This window comes from Brassica rapa, chromosome A03, assembly GCF_000309985.2.
Source record: "Brassica rapa cultivar Chiifu-401-42 chromosome A03, CAAS_Brap_v3.01, whole genome shotgun sequence".
NCBI lineage: Eukaryota > Viridiplantae > Streptophyta > Magnoliopsida > Brassicales > Brassicaceae > Brassica > Brassica rapa.
The window spans coordinates 28,959,216-28,979,013 of NC_024797.2; the positions used below are offsets into that span (position 1 = coordinate 28,959,216).

A 19,798-nucleotide genomic window follows, 5' to 3' on the forward strand; every position below is an offset into this window, starting at 1 on the left:
TATTGCCATTGTTCCCAACTTGCAGAGTATAGTCCACATTGTTTTTTTCGTGTTGTCGATTCTCACCAAATATTTCCCAAGTGACATTCACTTGTCTAGTTTCTCTAGGGAGATTTTGATAACAATACTCAGATTTATTTATTATACATAACTTGTTTATATATTGCTCTAGTTTTTCTTTACTTTTTTATTTATCATGAACTTGAACTGAGTTGACAAATTAATTTATTTTGACATCTTAACTAGCAGGTACTTCTCGGTATATCCACTTTTAGAAAGAAGTATTACACATGTGAATACTTATAATGTTTGTCAAAACGAAGCTAGAATATAGATAGGGTTTTTTTAAAGGAGTTATTTTATATTTGAAAGTTTATATATGCGTCTCTTTGAGATCATAAATAACCTTCTTCTGCGTAAAAGAAGACCAGAAATAATTTAAGCAGCACACTTCCACTATCTTTCCAAAAGGTTCGAGTAGTGGAGGAATCTACTAATGTTTCAAAACAAAACAACTTACTTTCCTTTTTAACCATATTTTTATCAACGTAAAAGGCAACGTAAATGAGTCAAACACTAAACAGATATTATAAACAAACGTCTAGTGGTAGAGAATATAATTGAAATATGAACTGCAATGATAGATAACCTTCTTCTGTGTTTCGATAAGTCGTTCTACTTATATTTGTTCTACCACCTGATACATTAAAATATTAGTTCCTCAATCTTTGGAACTGTTTCCTGAAATAGTAAACTTTACCATTATATATTATTTGTTTTTAAAACTACTAATATATATTGTTGCTAATGATTAGAAATAATTTATTGCTATGAAATTTAAATTGGGAAAGGCATATATAGCTAGCGAATTCTCTAAATTACTTTTACCAAAAAATATCTCTAAATAATTCAGTGAATTTGTTTCTTGAATTAAATTCCCAAAATATTTCTCGTTTGATAAGAAGTGACCTATAAATCTCTCTTTTTGCTACGTTCAAAAAAAAAAAATCTCTCTTTTTGCTTCCTTTGAAAGATGTAAGAACTCACTTTCAGATTGAAATAATACCTTATTTTACAAGGTTTCAGATTGAAATAATACCTTATTTTACAAGGACGAGCATTTTAAAGTTTAGTTTGTCAGTTTTTTCAAAAGTTTAGCTTGCGAATATGAATTATAATAGTGGTGGAAATGTATTAGTGATGCACTAATTCGGAGATCTATTGGATTACAGAATGTTGATGCCTTGATGGATATATATGTCTTATTGATCACTAAATATTATAGGTTATGATGAAAAATAAATCAAGTAAATACAAAAATTCCAAAAATTATTATTCTGAAGCTTTTACGTGAGTTAATTCTATAAAATATTGCTCGCATATATCCCATCTTTTTGTTCGAATTAATTAAAATAAATAAATATCGATGCGTATCATTTTAGTAGGGTTAAAAGTTAAAACTTAACCATGTTATGACCTAAACAGATCCCCTCAATTTTTAACTTTTTTGCAATTAATATCTTAACTTGTGCAAAATGTGCATTAATGAACGTACATTCAATGTTTGAGGAGATAACTTTTATGTAAAATCAAGGAGACCAGAAACATTTGCGGATGTTTGATAGACTCTGATGATCCATTTTTGCAGTTAATATCTTAACTTGTGCAAAATGTGCATTAATGAACGTACATTCAATGTTTGAGGAGATAACTTTTATGTAAAATCAAGGAGACCAGAAACATTTGCGGATGTTTGATAGACTCTCATGATCCAATATTAATGATTGTTCTCGAATAGACACTAATCATCCTTTTTCTATGATTTATCACTCATGATACCAAAAGAAAAATAATAAAATTAGAAAAAATATTATAATCACGAGCCCACAAAAAAGAGAATGATAAAAGCATAACACCACACAAGTGTATAATCAGCACAAGTCATATAATGATGGAACACAATGAGAATAGTGGACATAGGTCAGCAGGCCACATTAGCAAGAATCGAACTGTACCTAACCAATATCAATATATACATAGACTCTATAGCCATACTGCTTCATCTCCCAATGCTTATGCATTTCATTATTTTTTGGTGATTTACACTCCACTGTACGCTCCCAGTGAATCCATATCTTAAGGGTGAAACCTAATAGTATATGTAATAATAATAATAATATATGATTCGGCATTCATCAAAAATAGGAGCGCTGAAGTATAATATTGGCATATCGGATTTGCTAAAAGTAAATTGCGAATTATTACAAAAGAACTGTTTATGATATTATAGATAAGGAATATACCAGGAATATTCGGGTTGTAAATCGATATCATGTCATAATCTATCGAGTCAAAAAGTTACTAATTTCCTTCAATTTTTTTTTAAATATTTATATAACACTTTCCCAGCAATATTAGTGCCCACCAAATTAATTTAGTTACCTACTACTCCATCCGTTTCTAAAAGATCTATATTATAGTTTTTTCACACTTATTAAAAAAATATTTAAAATTATATTTTCCAATACATTGTTTTTTCTTAATTAAATATTCTCAATAACTTTTAACCAATGAGATTTTATTAAATACAATTGTATTTTTTGAAAAGTATAATTTTTATTAATTAATATCTTGAAAATGTAAAAAATGCATTTTTTTGAAAAATTTTTTTTCTAAAAAATGGATCTATAAAGAACAGAGGAAGTATAATGTAAGTTCAAACCATAACCAATATTAAATCTGTTGGAAAACGTAAAAACAAAATTAAAAAAAATCAGTTGCAAAATAAAAGTGTATTGTAAATGACTCAGTAGCCCACAATATCATACAATCGGAAACGGATTGCAAACGGATTCTACACACTATAACAAAACGAATCCATATATAGAATCACCACTAAAAAGAAGACGAACTAAGTGGTAAAATACCTAAATAAAATTTTCTCGGTGAAAATTCCCTAAAACATACTCCCTCTGTTTCTCAGAGTAGAATTGTCTAGATTTATTTTTTGTTCTAAAATGATAGATTTTCTAAAATTTTAAAGTACTTTTAATAGTTAATGTTAAAAAATTATATATTTTTAAGAAACATTAATTCAAAATATTCGAATTGGTTGAATACTATTGGTTGATATTTATTAGAAAATGCATAGTAAAATAAATAATAAATTTAATTGTAAAAATTTAATTATTTCCTTAATATGCGTGAATACTCTAGAAAATCATTTTTTTGGGAACAGAGGGAGTACTATTTACTAATATAAAATTACTAAAATATCATATTTAAATATCCTTAATATGGATATCATCTACGATAAATAATTTAAACGTTAACATTCTCAAGATCATGCGTGTTATATCATTTAATAGACTGCTAAAATTTAATAGAATACAAAGTTCGATCCCAAAATTAACGTTAGTTCAGGCTCCGAATGGGAAAAGTGGATCAAGCGTTGCGGATCTAGCGGATCAAGCGGATCGAGTGGAACAAGAGTGGATCTAGCGGCACAAGTGTGGTTTAAACGTATTTAGCGGTCCAAAATATATGTTTGAATGGTAAAAGTGGATAAAAAGCGGTCTAAAGTACTGTACAAATTAAAAATATATATTATGGGTTGTATTATTTATTATTTTCATAGTGAAAAGTATTTTTAGTATTTTATTAATGTAATAAATATAAATTTATATTCATATTATAATAATTTATATAATTATTATTTATAAATTTTATTAAATTTAAAACTCACTATTTTTAATTGTTTTTGTTATAAAAATAATTCATTTATTATTTACTCATATCATTTAGTTTTTATGTACATTATATAATATTAATTTGTTATAAACTAAAATAATATAATATATAAAGAAAACCACTTGTACCACTCCAAATATGAAAAGTGTTTATTAGTGGTTCTTACTAAATACATAAAAATATTTAATAAGACTATTCTCATTTTATTTTTTTATTTTTTAAATAATGTAACTTTATAATAGAGTTGGGTTATATTACAATGGTACTATATTTTAGAATAAACAGTAAAGTGATAAACAAAAAATATTATAGCATATTGCAAATATTAAATTATTATAGATGTAAAAATAAAATAATGAATATATATCTAGAACAATATATTTTGTAAATACTGAATAAATTATAAAATATGTTGTTTGTTTAGTTTTATTAATTCAAATAGTAATAAAAAGTAAATAGTGGATATATGATAGTTTAAATAAAAAAAACTATGCAACATTAACAAATCATGATATTTCAAATTTATTTTTAAAAAAGTTTGGACTACCTATTACACTCCATTTTCCTGTAAAAGCAGTCATTCACTTTTTTGGGCTATAAGACAAAAAAAAATCTGATACACTAGTGTATCTTCCACAAAAATAATACGTTTAGAAAATTTTGTTGAATGGGATGAAAAGGTGGAGAGTCCACTTGAGGTGTATGGCACACCATTTGCTCCGTCTCTCATTCATTGCCTCAATATCAACTTTATAACCAGGTAATAGAAAAAAAGATACTATAAATCTATAATGGCTACCAAGATGAGCCATAACCCATAAGTATCAATATATTCTTCTTATTGGTGGTAACAATTCATATTAGTCAAACGTTAAATGTGACACTAACTGTAGCAAATAATGTAATGTGGGGCTCAGCAGTCATCAACGACACAATGATTTGTGATAGGGCCCTTGCTTAGTTACTTGTGCATATATGATCCATCGATTTATCCATTGGCCACTACGCATGGCTCTTTTCTTTTATTTCATAAACTTTTCGTGCTTTTTTTTTTTCGAACTTAACTTTTCGTGCTTTTTCCCCGAATGTTTTTGGACGGAATCTGAGTTATGTTAAACTATCATTTTGATTTGAGCAAAAAAACAACTATTATTTTGTAAATTTATCAATTTGGAAAAAAATTAACATCGGATTTCTGAAAATGCAGTCTCAGAGATCCAGAAGCGTTTCCTAATACTTGAGTGAATACAAATTACAAAACATTCAATTCTTTATTATAATTATTATACTTATTATTTACCAATTCATATAAAATAAAAAGTGATTCGTGGAAAAATGTTTTTGTATATTGTGAAGCTATATTCGAAATTAATATGCTAATTTTAAAAATACTGGACCGTAAAATTAACATGTTTGTAAGGCGAGTAGACGTATATAACATATTTCAATTTTAAGATGTGACTGTATGTATTTACTAGAGTAAAATTTTACTTTGGATTTGACGTTTACTCTCATTTCAGCATTTGTTGTTCCAATCTAGTGAAAAACTTTTTTTATCTTGTTATTTTAAATACTATTTAAATGGAATAAAACCAGGTTTATGGAAAAAAACGGTTGAGCTACTTTTACTGTTTTATTCTATTTTTTTATCTTTTATTTGCTCTAAAAATTTTCCACTCATTTCTTATATTTTAATTTACTCTCAATCCTTCTCACATTTATCAATCACACTTTTAGTCTAGTTGAAAACCCTCTGACTACAAAAAATTGTAGGCTTAGTTAACATGATTATAGTTACATTTGAAATATAACTATAGTTAGCTATATTTCTTATTTTTAGGAAAAAGGAATTTCAGCGTGATCTAACCTTGTTGTAGGGATGTCAAAAACAAAAAAAAAACCTTGTTTTAGAATTATACTAGGGGTAGGCCCGCCCTACGGGCGGGAAGTAAAAAAAATATTTAGTTTATCTCAATTTTTGATAATTATTTTTAAATATATGTATTATTCGGTTTTGTTATTTTTATTTCAAATTTTTAATTTTTATGATTTGAAGTATTGATTTTTTTTTGTTAAACTTCATACACTATTGATTTTTAAACTTTACTTTATTTTTGTGAACACAAATATAATAGAAAATCAAAGAGTAAATTAGAAAAGATATAAACTTCTCTTATTCTTATGAGGTCTCTACCTCAGTAAACACATGGTTCAAGAAGTCTTTTATTTGTTGACACTTGATTTACAATTTCTGTTTATTGTTGTGTGTATTGCTGAATGGATATAGACTAGTTTCGTCAAACCTAAGTCTGTGAGTCAATTTCTTGACTTGCATAACCCAATTTGTTTTGGAATAATATCTTCTTTAGTGAGTCTTGGATCATTTACGGTGGCTCTATCCTTATGATCTTCCTCTAACCTGAATGCTCTTAAACATATTGTATTTGGAATATACTGTCAGAAAACTTATGGTTCAATAGATTGATCTAAAGAATTGTAGTGTAACATATAATGTCAGAAAAAATAAAATATAAACATAAGAAATAGTATCTTCTCCAGAGTATTATGATCTTCAAGTACACTATTAGATGTTTTTCTTATATCTTCAAAGTATCATTCGATGAGTTGAGTAAATCTTTCCATTAGAAGAAACATGTGATCTAGGTCAGTGATCTCACATGACTTGGTTGGTCAAGATGTCCTCCAGACCCTCCATTGGGGGCTTGAATATAGGTAGGCGAGTCTCCCCTGAACATGGAGCAAGTAATCCTACATACCATCACTGCAAGCAGTTCCAAGAACATCATGAAACAGATTGGGGAGACTTTAAGAGTTGCAAGTATAAAATCAAACTTACCAGTTAACTTAATACTCATCCACTAAAATATGAGAAAGTTTTGTTTCTTTTAAATTATGAACCTTAGCTCCTGTCTGACGGTGCTATGAAGAGCATGTCACAAAAACTGCTGGTTATACACTTCTTTTCATCCTGCAGAAATAAAGAAAAACAGTTGAAAGACAATCATTTAAGAAAACAGAGCCTGATCCAAAGGTAATTACTAAAACATTAGAGTGACGTGTTGGCACCTTTATATTTTTATTTATTCTTACCTCTGCTCTCGAGTCAGTATCTGGGAGTCTCTGCTTAATGTCCTTTGCTATCGAGAAGAAAACCTCTTCCACATATAGATTTGTTTTGGCACTCTGTCATGTGAAATGACTTATTAGCCACGCAAGCAAACAAATAACCAATGGAGTTTTATAAGTTTTCATGAGACATGTTTGGCTTACTGCTTCAAAGAATTTGATTCCATATTCATCAGCAAGTGCTTAACCCTTTGATGTTGGAACAGCCTGAAACAAAAAAATGTAAACGCTATTAATATGATTAGTCGTGAATCAGGAAGTCGTAAGGTAAGTGTGAATGAAACTCCTGTGCACTATACCCTCTTGCTCTCGTCCATATCAGCTTTGTTCCCTACCAAGATCTTGTTGACATTATCCGAAGCGTGCTGTTCGATATTACAAATCCAGTTCCTAATATCTGCAATAAGGTCAAGAAAACAGGTCGAGAACAGAGCAAAAATGTAAAAAATCAAAGTTGTTATGCTTAGACAGAAGCAAAAGTTACTGTTAAAGGATGACTCGTCTGTGACATCATATACCAGCAAAATGCCCATTGCCCATCGGTAATAAGCTGCAAAGGAAATTATAAGTTTAAAAGGAAAACTAAATATCCTCAAAGCATCATCCATAGCATTAAGTAGACTGCACAGAAAAAAAAAAAAAAGAGATCCTTTCTGCTAGTGACTCTTAATCCTCTCTAATTCAGTTTTCAGTGGGACAACGTATGCTAAGAACACTATTAGAACGAAAGTACACTGACCAGTGGTGATGGTTCGAAAACGTTCTTGACCAGCAGTATCCCAAATCTGGAGCTTGATGCGTTTGGTATCAAGCTCAATAGTTCTTCTCTTAAAATCAATGCTGCATTAAAGCCAAATGCAAACATACGAAACTCAGTGAGAAACACATGCATCACAGTCTTTAATCTCTTAACATAGTTGAAGAAATACATATTTGAATCCAGTAGGAGTATATCACAGAAAATAGATTAACTCTAGTGTTTTCAGGGATTGTGAGAATGATGTTGAAGGAAGAAAGCTAACCTTTATAAAAGTTGAGGACATAAACGAACAAAATTGAGGAGAAAGTGATCTTTAAAAAGTAGCATATCGGGTCCGAGACTAAGTACCCACCATGTCCACGAGTATATGGATCTGGTTCATCATCCTTCGTTGAGTCCAAGATCAAACCCAAACCCATCTTTCCCTGCTCGTGATTCAATCACTTGATTTCCGGTTCAGCCGGTGACGGAAAGTCTTTCCACCGCGTGTGACGTTTTTCAAAATTATTCCCCTGCCTGCATCCAATCAAGAAAAATGATTCAAATTCACACACACTGACACACATAAACAATATTCTTATTGAATCTTGAGAAAAGTATATAGATATATATGTAAACTAACTAACCAAATGAAGCTTGAGGACTGATATTGATCTCATGGTGGTCACGGTGGAGCTCCGACAGGATCGGAACGCGGGTTATGCTTCTAAACTAACATTCTTTCCGATTTTATTTCCATGTCTGACTCCCTGCTTAAACATAAAAGAGATTATGTGGATGGAAAACAGTGATATGATCTTGCAGTTTTTTTTTTTAATAATCAAGCTAACATCATGAATCACGCATAAGGAATCAGATGAAATAATTTTGAGCAGAATGAATAATGAAAATGAATGGAGTAAACACAAACCTGATAAATCTCTTTGCCTTTGGAACCGTAGAAATTCAAGATTTTCCGGTGGATCTAACAAAATTCATGGCCATGACTTTATCTTCTGCTCCGCTAGAGGAACGCTATTCTAATTGCATGAAAGATTGGACGAGTTTAGATAGGAGTAGTGAAGGGAGATGCGAAGAGGTCTGACTGAATGCTTCCAATGGGAGGAGTGGATTAATCAAGCGGAGTTAGAAACATATTAATGGAAGGTTGAGACGTTATGGAGATCAGAAAGGCGCTTCAAGTTTCTGAAAATGTTTTCGGGAAGGTAGCAATCGTGAAAGGAAGAAGAAACCTAATGTTAATTGGGCTTGTCTTAATCTATTGATTGAGCTTAATACCAAACTGTAATAAAAACCAAGTTATGAGATAACCGGATTACACTGAAGACTCTATGATTTTACGATTGGATTGGTTAAGTGACAGGTGTCACAAAAAGCCCCTACCTTCCTGATGATGTGGCTGTAGGAGGTGAGAGAAAATTTCAAATTATTATTATAGATTATTTGCAGAGTAAATTGAATTTGTAGTGCTTTAAAAAAATTGTTATTATACAAAATAAAAGGACTTCGAAATTCGGTTCAAATAAATACTCCGTATATATCATTTTAGTTGGTGTCTAAGGTTTTTACACAAAGATTAAAAAAATACAAAATTGTATGTAGTTTATTTTGGTTACATAAAGTAACTTTAAATAAAATTAGTTTAGCCAATAAAAAAATACAATATTTTATAATTGGTCACAACTTTTTAGTGACATTAAATTTTATCTAGAATAATGAGAACATCACATAATATGAAACAAAATTAAAATCTCTTAACACCACTTAAAGTGATACGAAGGGAGTAATATAGTAACACAATAACCGGAGCAGCTTGCAAGCGACTATTACCTATGGAGTTCCACAAAAATTATGGACCCACAATTATTTATACATATATATAACACATATATTAAGGTCTAAGACATAAACCAGAAGACGGTTTTCAGTTTTGTTAATTGTCCTTTGGGCTTAGGCCCACTGAAACAACTCTTTTAACTTGTCTCCCCTCTCTTTTGCAACAAGTCCACTTTTAGATCCTCTGCTTCAGGCTCCTCAAGCTTCACTGGCCACGAAGGAGAAGCACGGTAGCATGCAGACGCGGCTTCACTCTCATCGCGTAGTAGCATCATACTATTGAGTATCCCAAGCAAACAAAGTTCTTGTAGAAACTCTCTAGCCCCATTTCATATTAACTTCGATACACGGAATTTTATTTAGCAAGGAAAAGTTGAATTTCATGTATCATGGAAAGATTTAGAAAATTCACAATTAGTCTGCTACTTCTAATGTGGTTGTAAGTTGCTTAGAAACGCTAATGGGACTTGCTCATTTTGTTAATTGGTAAAGATATCTTCAAAATATACCTTTACTTTATTTATTTATTTTAGAGAATAGTTATCAGTAATTAAGAGAAGATTTACTCAAACCATGAAAGATATTTTGGTTCGTGTCTGCCACTAATCAACCACCCTCCTTGCTTGGAAGTTGAAAATATAGTATGATAGTTTGTATTTTTAAAAATTGGCCAATGATTGTCAAACCAAATGGTCCACGGCCTCTCGGCCCGCTCTGTGACGGCTTTAGCAACCAGTTTCCAACCGGCGGCTATGTTGACTTATATTCGTGGAGACGATTAGTGCGGCAGTCGTTGTGACTCAAAAAGACGAAGTCGTTGCCTTTTTAGTCGAATTATATCTATCGGAGCCGAAAGTGTACTTTAGTATTGTCGGTTTTTGATATTTATTAATTGTTATTTTTGATAGAAAATTAGTTTGATGTATGCTTTTCCTGTAAGACAATAAAACATTGAACTCCCACAAAAATTAAAATGTCAATTTTTACAGGCAACTGGTCACTAATAATTTGATTTTTTTTTATATCACAGTATTTTATTGTTTTTGAACATGTTTAGTATTTCCTGAGTCACATCATATACAAATATTAACGAACAATTTTGGTTCAAAAACACTGCAGTAACTATTTGGTTTGTGTATGTTTTGTATATTGCAGTCTGGTGTACCCTATATAATATGGGAATCACCTTGGTTAATGACTTACTGTTATGAACTTACGATGATGGTCTTTCCAATAGATCGATGAATTTCTTATTTTCTTACATTTTTTTAACAAAATTTACTTCAATATTTGACTGTTGCTAGCTGATTTCAAAAATTCCTATCATTTCTCATTTCTTGATTTATTTGTATACTTCATATTAGTTACCAAAGTATTTATATATACAGTCTAAAATGTTAACCAACCACATCACAATTATTGAACGCGTTCAGATATTTATCATTATGATAACAGGGACGTACATGAATTAGAAGAAAATTTAGTTAGGGAAACACTACAAACAATTTTTCTGTTCATTTCGGTCCCATAGAAACGCTGGCAAGGTTTGCTAACGTTTGTTTGTTTTCTTTGACAACGAAAGTTGATGCTTTTGTTACTTATTTATTCATTACGTGATTAATAGGCTTTCTGTGATTATGTGTATAGTTGTGGACGTGTAGTCGAAAAGGAAATATAAAGTAGTATCGTAGGTTCTTGTATAATGATTTAAAGTATCACTAGAGTACTTAAATTTAAGTTTGTTGGGTCTATATGTATGGAATCAAATTTCGGGTCAAGATTATGGAATCAAAGCATGGGAAACGTGTGTACATTATTGCTAATCAGAGTTAAACTAGTCTCACATTTATATATTCGGATTTTAGAAAGATGCAAGTCTAAAACAATTATTGGTTTAAACAAAATTAATCATATGTAAATTTTGCGTGCGTCTACGTATGTAAACAAAAAGATTAACCATATGTAAACGAAAATTAACAAAAATGTAAAAACTATACCAAACACATAAAATCTATAGACAAGTTGGTCCTCGTTTCTGAAAAAGAACATTCTTGTTCAGTCTTTCCGTCTCTGTGCTAATTCTTTTTTACATTTTTCAAGAAAAAAACAGCAGACGTCATAGTAAAAACAAGAAGAAGACAAAGACCATTGACACTTACCCTTTAGCAAAAAAAAGACCGTTGATACTTTTTTTAAGTTTAAGACCATTGAATACTAGATATATGCCGACCAATGAGGTACGTTCAGTCAAGCTTAGAAATTATCGTTTTTTATCAAAGCTTAAAAATACTCGTTAAATGTTGGATTAGGTTAGTACCAAATTAAAATTTTGAGAAATTCTCGTTTTCTGTTTACTAATCAGTGAGGTACGTGCATCAATGCTTGAAGATTATATTTTCTTTGTACTTCATATTAATCAATTAGCTATAGATATTTATATTAGTTTTGGGAAAACTTAAAAATTGCAATTTAAGAAAAATACTTTAAACACTGGATTATAAAATAACTTAAAGTAGTCGATTAAAATGTTTCTTAATATTTTTGATTATTCTAAAAATAAATAAATCAAACTAAAGATATTTAAATTAGTTATGGGAAAGCTAGCCAATATTTGCTTATACAAGTTATAGTTGTAGTTTAATTACAACAATGCAAATGACTTAAATACGTCAATTATAAACAATTTCTTGACATTTGTGAGAATTCCAAAAAAACAGTAACGATGAAATGGAGGAAATAGAGTTACAAAAAAATGGAGGAAATACATTTTTCTATCAACAAAGATTGGTCTAGTTTAATTATCTACGGAAGTTATTTAAATTATCAGACTTTTATTTATCTTTTCTCCTAATTCATGAAACTAACCCATTTCTAATCAATCATCAAAAAGCTCAACATTATTTAAACCAAGACTAGAGAGAAAGAGCAAGAAAGTATGACAACCAGCCTTAAAGTTAAAGGTAATAGTACCTTTTGTTTGTTCTTCTTTTTTTGTAACAAATTTTTATTTTAATACTTAAATCTGATTTTATGAACTTATGATTATATTAGACGTTTGAAACAATGAATTTCTTTTTCAGATTCCTAAAAATGTTTTGAAACTCCATAACTAGTAACAGCAAAGTATTTCTGAAAAGATGGACTTGATGAAAATAATCTAATTTCTTGTAAAAGAAAAAAATAGAATAAAAAGAGATGTGACCAAATTTATTTGTTAATGGTCTTTTTGTTCTAAACTCTGAAAATATACTGCAGAAGCACCGTGGCCTAATGGTCAAGGTTTAAAGGTTTCTACACCCATATCTGGGGTTCAAACTCTAGACAACGCAATTTCTACAGGAAGAGGTTTGGGTTCCAATTCCCAAAGAAAGCGAATTATGCAGAAAATTAGAGAAAATGCGTAAAAGAGATCTTCAGCATGGCGGAAGGAGTACCGTTAGGAATGAATCTCATAGGGCTACTCAAAGTAATGCAATCATGCGTGAATTCTCATAAGACATGTAGAATTATCGGCTATAATATCGTCTATGTAATATTTCTCATAATTTATAATAACATAATTCACCAAACAAAAAAAAAACTTTGAAAATATGTTTCATTAAATGATATTCAATTTTTTTCTGGCATTTGTGGTCTAAACCTGAAGGGTATGTGTAGTCAAAACATTTATGGTAAGAAAACTGAAATTTTAATTTTTATGTTTGCGACAAATCTCCATTAATTAGTGGTATAATATGGTAAAAAACTCAGGAGTAGTAACGACATTAATCACTAATGAAAAACTGTAAAAAGTTTTGATTTTTACTGTATTTTGTTTTCTGAAGAACAGTTTTTTTTCTGCAAAGGTCTAATTTTTTTTTTCTGTTGACTCCTCTGTTTCTGTTTAATGTTTAATTAATAAAATCCAAAAGAAGAATCAAAAGATTTTTACAGTTCATGGGTTAGTGATAAGCACGCCTGGCTTCCTCATCATTCCCTCCAACCTTTCTCTCTCTTAAAAATTGTTCCTTTGCCTTTTCCTTCTCTCTCTAGATAATAAAGCTTTCAATTTTATTCCCTCTCTCTCTCTCTCTCTGCTTCTTCTGTTCATCTTTGCTGCTTTGTCTCTCAAGGAAAGGAAGCAAATTTGAGTAAAGTTTTGTACTTTTTTGCAATTTGTTCTCATCAGATTGGATCTGGGCTTTGAGCTGAATAAGGTAAATACTGAAACTCGTATATTCTGGGTTTTTTGTTTTCTCTCTGAAAGTTTTCAGCTTTCTGGGTTTTTGTTGTGTATCCAATTGATCTAATTGGGAAGATGTAGATGTCCCCTGTAGTTATTGATTGGTGTGAAGGAAGATATTTAATTTAATAAGTGAAATAGATTTGTAGAGATATTTAAATCCTTAAGCTTTGTGATGGTAGAAAGGTTTGGGGTTTGGTGAGATATGATGATGTTTGAATGGAGAGTCTTTGCCTTGGTTTCATATTGAGTTTCTATTGTCTGGGGAACTGAAAACTACACTTCCAATGTAACTTAATTTTCAGAGTTTTTTCTTTCTCTTTGGCGGCAAACCTGAGTGGATTGTTTCATAATGAATGTTAACGCCTTGTAATTTGACTGGAATTGACTTTGAGTTGATGTTGACTGGTTTGGATTCTTAGTTGTACAGTCATTTGATTTCAATTCAGAAGAAAACTTTTGTTTCTTTTTGTTTGTTTGTTTGTTTGTTCCTGGCTTCTATTTGGTTTCTGGTTTCCCTTCTATTTATCAGCTGAATCCAGTATTAGAATTTTCATTAGTGTATGGTGCTGTTGCAATCGATAGAACTATGCCTGTTACAATAAGATTTTTGTGGTCTATAATGAAATGTGTTGTTTGATTGGTTTTGCATTTTGTTAACTCATACTTGGTGTTTGCCTCATAGGTTATAAGTGGTCTCTATCCTTTTCAGCGTTTATAAGTTGGGGAGTGTGGTAAAAAGACTGCTTAAGTATGTCTGTTTCCATGAGAGATTTGGACCCAGCTTTCCAAGGAGCTGGACAGAAAGCGTATCCTTCACCTTCCAATCCCTTACTCAAGTCTTATTATGTACTTTTGATTTCAAATTATTTTGTGTTTTTTTGTTTATATCCATATGAGATTCTCCTTGACGGTTAATTTAGCGGTATTGAGGTATGGCGTATAGAGAACTTCAGCCCTACCCCCATCCCAAAGTCTTCCATTGGGAAGTTTTTCACCGGAGACTCCTACATAGTATTGAAGGTAACTAAGGCCTAGTAACTACTCTTTTCTTGATGGAGCCTTGACTAAAGTGTTTAACTCCTTTGATGGTCAGACAACAGCGTTAAAAACTGGTGCATTGCGCCATGATATCCATTACTGGCTTGGTAAAGATACTTCTCAGGTAAGCCCCTCTTCTTATATGTTCTTCGTTTAGTTAGAATGATGGAGAGAACTTTGGAAGATTATAAATATATTATTTTCAAATTAGGATGAAGCTGGGACTGCTGCAGTTAAGACGGTTGAATTAGATGCAGCTCTAGGAGGTCGTGCAGTTCAGTATCGTGAAGTCCAAGGCCACGAGACCGAGAAATTCTTGTCCTATTTTAAGCCATGTATCATACCTCAAGAAAGTGGAGTAGCTTCAGGATTCAAACATGTGGAAGCTGAAGAACATATTACCCGCTTGTTCGTCTGCAGAGGAAAACATGTGGTCCATGTCAAGGAGGCAAGTCACACATTCCTTTATCTCACGTTGTGGTTACACACTAACGGTCTAAACTGTGATTACAGGTTACTTTTGCTCGGAGTTCTTTAACCCATGATGATATTTACATTCTTGACACAAAGTCCAAGATCTTCCAGTTCAATGGATCCAATTCAAGTATCCAAGAGAGAGCTAAAGCACTTGAAGTGGTTCAGTATATTAAAGATACTTACCATGATGGAACATGTGAAGTTGCTACTGTTGGTTAGTGAGCTGAGTGGTTTAACTAGGGATTAGTGTCTTTATCATCTCTAACTGTATTTTTTTTTTTACATTTGCAGAGGATGGGAGACTTATGGCTGATGCTGATAGTGGAGAGTTTTGGGGTTTCTTTGGTGGATTCGCTCCTTTACCTAGAAAAACAGCTAATGATGAAGACAAAACTCACACTTCCGATATCAAAAAATTATTCTGGTAATATTGTGTTTCATATATATATTTTGAGTTCATAATGCTTCTACTGAATCTTTTGTGAAATTGAAGTGTGGAGAAGGGACAAGCAAACCCTGTTGAAGGAGATTCTTTGAAAAGAGAGATGCTGGATACAAGCAAGTGTTATATTCTTGATTGTGGACTTGAAGTGTTTGTTTGGATGGGAAGAACCACATCTCTTGATGATAGAAAAACTGCAAGTGGAGCAGCAGAAGTAAGTGGAGTCTTGAAATCTTTTGTTTTTGTTGTGTACCATGGTGTTTGCTGATGTTAGAAGAATCATACAGGAAATGATCCGTTCATCTGAGCGACCCAAATCGCAAATGATCCGCATAATAGAAGGGTTTGAGACCGTTACATTCAGATCAAAGTTTGATACATGGGCCCAAGTAACTAATACAACTGTGTCAGAGGATGGTAGAGGCAGAGTTGCCGGTGAGTATTATTTTAAATACGTACTCTCAGCTGATATGTTATCGTTATTAAATGTTTCTTTTGGTGTCATTTGTAGCACTTTTGCAACGGCAAGGGGTGAATGTGAGAGGGCTAATGAAAGCTGCTCCACCTAAAGAAGAGATCCAAGCTTTCATTGATTGCACGGGGAATCTGCAGGTGTGGCGTGTGAATGATCAGCAAAAGATTCTCCTTCAAGCTGCTGATCATTCGAAGTTCTACAGTGGAGATTGCTATGTTTTCCAGTATTCTTATCCTGGTGAAGAGAAAGAAGAAGTTCTTATAGGAACTTGGTTCGGAAAGCAAAGCGTGGAGGTGAGCTCTCCAAATAACAAAATCAAATTCTTACATGGTGCAAGTAGGTTTAGAATTGTGAGTTTGTGATCATATGTGTAGGAAGAAAGAGCTTCTGCAGTGTCTATGGCGAGCAAAATGGTTGAATCAATGAAGTTTGTACCAGCCCAAGTAATCGTCTTCTGCACTCATTCCCAAAGTATATTATCTGTTTTTTTTATTCTTCTGAACATTTTCATTCTCTTGTCTTTAGGCTCGCATCTATGAAGGAAAGGAACCGATTCAGTTCTTCGTCATTATGCAAAGCTTTATCGTTTTCAAGGTTTGGCGATAGTTTCAGCCTGTAGTTTTGTTTTATTATCAATGTTCTGGTTTATAAAGATATTTTCAACATCTACTGATTTTGTTTGCCGTGACTGAATCTTGACAGGGTGGTATTGGCAGTGGATACAAGAAATACATAGCAGAGAAAGAAGTTGATGATGATACTTACAATGAGAATGGTCTTGCTCTATTCCGCATTCAAGGGCCTGGTCCTGAAAATATGCAAGCCATACAAGTTGACCCTGTATGTGTCATTTTCCCATTCTTCGTTCCTTTGAAACCTTCATGGCTTCTAATATCTTGTCGATTTACTTCAACAGGTTGCTTCATCACTGAGCTCCTCATACTGTTACATACTACATAATGATACTTCCGTCTTTACTTGGACTGGGAATCTAGCAACCTCAACTGACCAGGAACTTGTTGAGAGACAGCTTGATCTTATTAAGGTAAGATGAGTTTCTTCTTAATTGCTATAAGGATAAGTCAATTATGTTTCCATTAAGGCCTTAGTTATGTTTTGAGTGTCGCTGAAGCAGCATCTGTTATGTTGTTTTTTTTGTGCAGCCAAACCTACAGACTAGAGCACAAAAGGAAGGTTCAGAATCAGAACAGTTCTGGGAGTTATTAGGAGGCAAAACTGAATATTCGAGCCAAAAGCTCACAAAGGAACCTGAGAGTGACCCTCACTTGTTCTCCTGCACATTCACTAAAGGTACAGAAGTTCATTATTCTGATTATTTTTTTACAATAAAAGTTTAAGCTCAAGCTGTAATATGCTCATACTGAACACTGTCTCTTTTTCTTTTCATTGCTGAAATCCAAATTAATCCAGAAATTCTGAAGGTGACAGAGATATATAACTTCACACAGGATGACTTGATGACAGAAGATATATTTATAGTAGACTGCCACTCAGAGATCTTCGTATGGGTTGGCCAAGAAGTAGTCCCCAAGAACAAGTTGCAAGCCTTAACTATTGGAGAGGTCAGATTCATTAGAAGCATTGTTAAAAACTCTTGATTCTGAAACTTTTAGGAAAAGTTGCTCATCTATACCTTTTGTTTCCTTAGAAATTCATTGAGAAAGATTCTCTCCTGGAAAAGTTATCCCCTGAAGCCCCTATATATGTGATCATGGAAGGTGGTGAGCCAAGTTTCTTCACCAGGTTTTTCACTTCTTGGGATTCTTCAAAGTCTGCTGTAAGTACTATAACACCTTCAATAAATACTGAAAGAAGGAAAGCCCTGACAAAGGAGTAAAAACTCTATTTTGTTTACAGATGCATGGAAACTCATTCCAGAGAAAGCTCAGAATTGTCAAAAATGGTGGAACTCCAGTTGCAGAGGTAAAGAATCTTTCATGGTTTCCTCCTTGTTGATGATTCTTCAGAGTTTGTTTGTTCATTTCTCTCTTTGGGTGTTGCTTTGATGATTAGAAACCGAAACGAAGAACTCCAGCTTCATATGGTGGCCGTGCCAGTGTTCCAGACAAATCACAGCAGCGGTCAAGAAGCATGTCGTTTAGTCCAGACAGGGTTCGCGTGAGGGGAAGATCTCCAGCTTTCAATGCACTCGCAGCAACGTTTGAGAGCCAAAACGCAAGAAACCTCTCAACACCTCCCCCTGTAGTTAGAAAACTCTACCCTAGATCTGTTACTCCTGATTCCTCAAAGCTTGCTCCCAAGTCTTCAGCCATTGCTTCTCGTAGTGCCCTTTTCGAACAACAACTAAAAACACCTCCCCAAGAACCTTCAATACCAAAATCACTCAAAGGTATTCGAATCTTGGTTTAGAGATTCACCTCTTTTTTCACTTTTGAGTATTGACATTTTGAGCTTTTATTGGGTATGAAGCGAGCCCAAAGACACCCGAGTCTCCAGCACCAGGATCCAACTCAAATGGAAAGGAGGAGAAGAAGGAGAATGGGAAGGAGGAGGAGAAATCAATGAGCAGCAGGATAGAATATCTGACGATCCAAGAAGATGCTAAGGAAGGAGTGGAAGATGAAGAAGATTTGCCAGCTTACCCATACGAACGTCTCAAGACAACTTCTGCTGATCCTGTCTCAGAGATTGATGTAACAAGGAGAGAGGTAAAGTTCAAATCAACAAACAAAACTTCTATTTGTAAGTGAGAATGGAAAGAAGATGTTGATTGTTGTGGGTCTTTGTTTATAGGCTTACCTTTCATCAGAGGAGTTCAAAGAGAAATTTGGTATGACGAAAGAAGCTTTCTACAAGCTGCCTAAATGGAAACAGAACAAATTCAAGATGGCTGTTCAGCTCTTCTGAGGTATAATCCAAACACAAAATCTATCTTTTTATTGGACAGAGAAAAATGAAGTTTGATTGTGTTTTCCTTTTCTTCTTTTCAGCTACAAGAGGATAAGATTCAAGGGACAGTGTCAGTACATTTTAAGCTGCTTCTGCTCCCCCATGATAGAAGCTTAATAACAATTTTTTCATGGAGCAGTTTTCTTTTCCTCTGATTTTTCATCATTTTTCTCCTTCAAATCTTTCACCTTTGTTTTCATCATCAGTTTGCTTGTTTCTCTCTTTTATCATTTCCAACTTTAAAAAAAAAGTTTGATGGGCTAAGGTTACAGGTTTTGGCCTTGAGTCTTTGATTTATTTATTCTTGGGGTTACTTTGCTATCAAATTGAGAAAATTTGGTTGCAAAAGGAAGAGTTTATTTAGTGAGTATTCATAAAAACAAATAGACTCTGCATTTCTTTTTTATCTTTTTCTTTTTGGCAGAATTCAAGAATTGTGTGACGTTTTTTTTTTTGGTATATAGCAAAGTGTACAAACTCAAACTCTCACATGAATCTAAGAAATTGAACACATTCGTATTCTTTTTACCATTTAACTTGATTCATAAGCATTCAAATTGGCTTAGAGCTTCTTCTTTTGTTGCGTATTCTTATATTTCTGAAACTTTTGTTTCTCGTACTCCCCAATTATTTTTAACCTTTTTCATTTTTTTGCCCTTCCCATGTACTCTGGTAGAGATAATTCATTTATTTGGTTAAAAAATTACTTTTATTATT

General features: G+C 32.5%; 1 protein-coding gene and 1 pseudogene across 3 annotated transcripts; one reads left to right on the top strand and one right to left on the bottom strand.

Moving 5' to 3' along the window:
* Positions 1-5,251: 5,251 nt before the first annotated feature.
* Positions 5,252-8,076, bottom strand: LOC103862156 (annotated as a pseudogene).
* Positions 8,077-13,419: 5,343 nt separating this feature from the next.
* LOC103861931 (villin-4) lies at positions 13,420-19,535 on the top strand. Of its 3 annotated transcripts, none has more exons than XM_018657903.2 (22): positions 13,420-13,689; positions 14,401-14,524; positions 14,639-14,738; positions 14,812-14,880; positions 14,968-15,204; positions 15,270-15,447; positions 15,525-15,657; positions 15,727-15,889; positions 15,963-16,110; positions 16,187-16,443; positions 16,525-16,593; positions 16,676-16,744; positions 16,853-16,990; positions 17,067-17,195; positions 17,314-17,461; positions 17,582-17,733; positions 17,820-17,948; positions 18,029-18,094; positions 18,185-18,521; positions 18,602-18,840; positions 18,926-19,040; positions 19,128-19,535. In XM_018657903.2, the coding sequence occupies exons 2-21, from the start codon at positions 14,469-14,471 to the stop codon at positions 19,037-19,039; spliced, it is 2,931 nt and encodes a 976-aa protein (XP_018513419.1). In that variant the 5' UTR covers positions 13,420-13,689; positions 14,401-14,468; the 3' UTR covers position 19,040; positions 19,128-19,535. The 3 variants fall into 3 exon arrangements, with proteins under 3 accessions (XP_018513419.1, XP_009137891.1, XP_018513418.1); XM_009139643.2 differs by having other exon boundaries at positions 13,422-13,689; positions 19,123-19,535; XM_018657902.2 differs by having other exon boundaries at positions 13,422-13,689; positions 14,428-14,524; positions 19,123-19,535.
* The last annotated feature ends 263 nt before the right edge of the window (positions 19,536-19,798 follow it).

Coding starts and splice junctions, on each gene's coding strand:
- LOC103861931 (XM_018657903.2), top strand. CDS start 14,469: ATGTCTGTTTCCATGAGAGATTTGGACCCAGCTTTCCAAGGAGCTGGA. Junction 15,205..15,269: donor ATGTGGTCCATGTCAAGGAG/GCAAGTCACACA, acceptor CTGTGATTACAG/GTTACTTTTGCTCGGAGTTC. Junction 17,734..17,819: donor AAGCCTTAACTATTGGAGAG/GTCAGATTCATT, acceptor TTGTTTCCTTAG/AAATTCATTGAGAAAGATTC.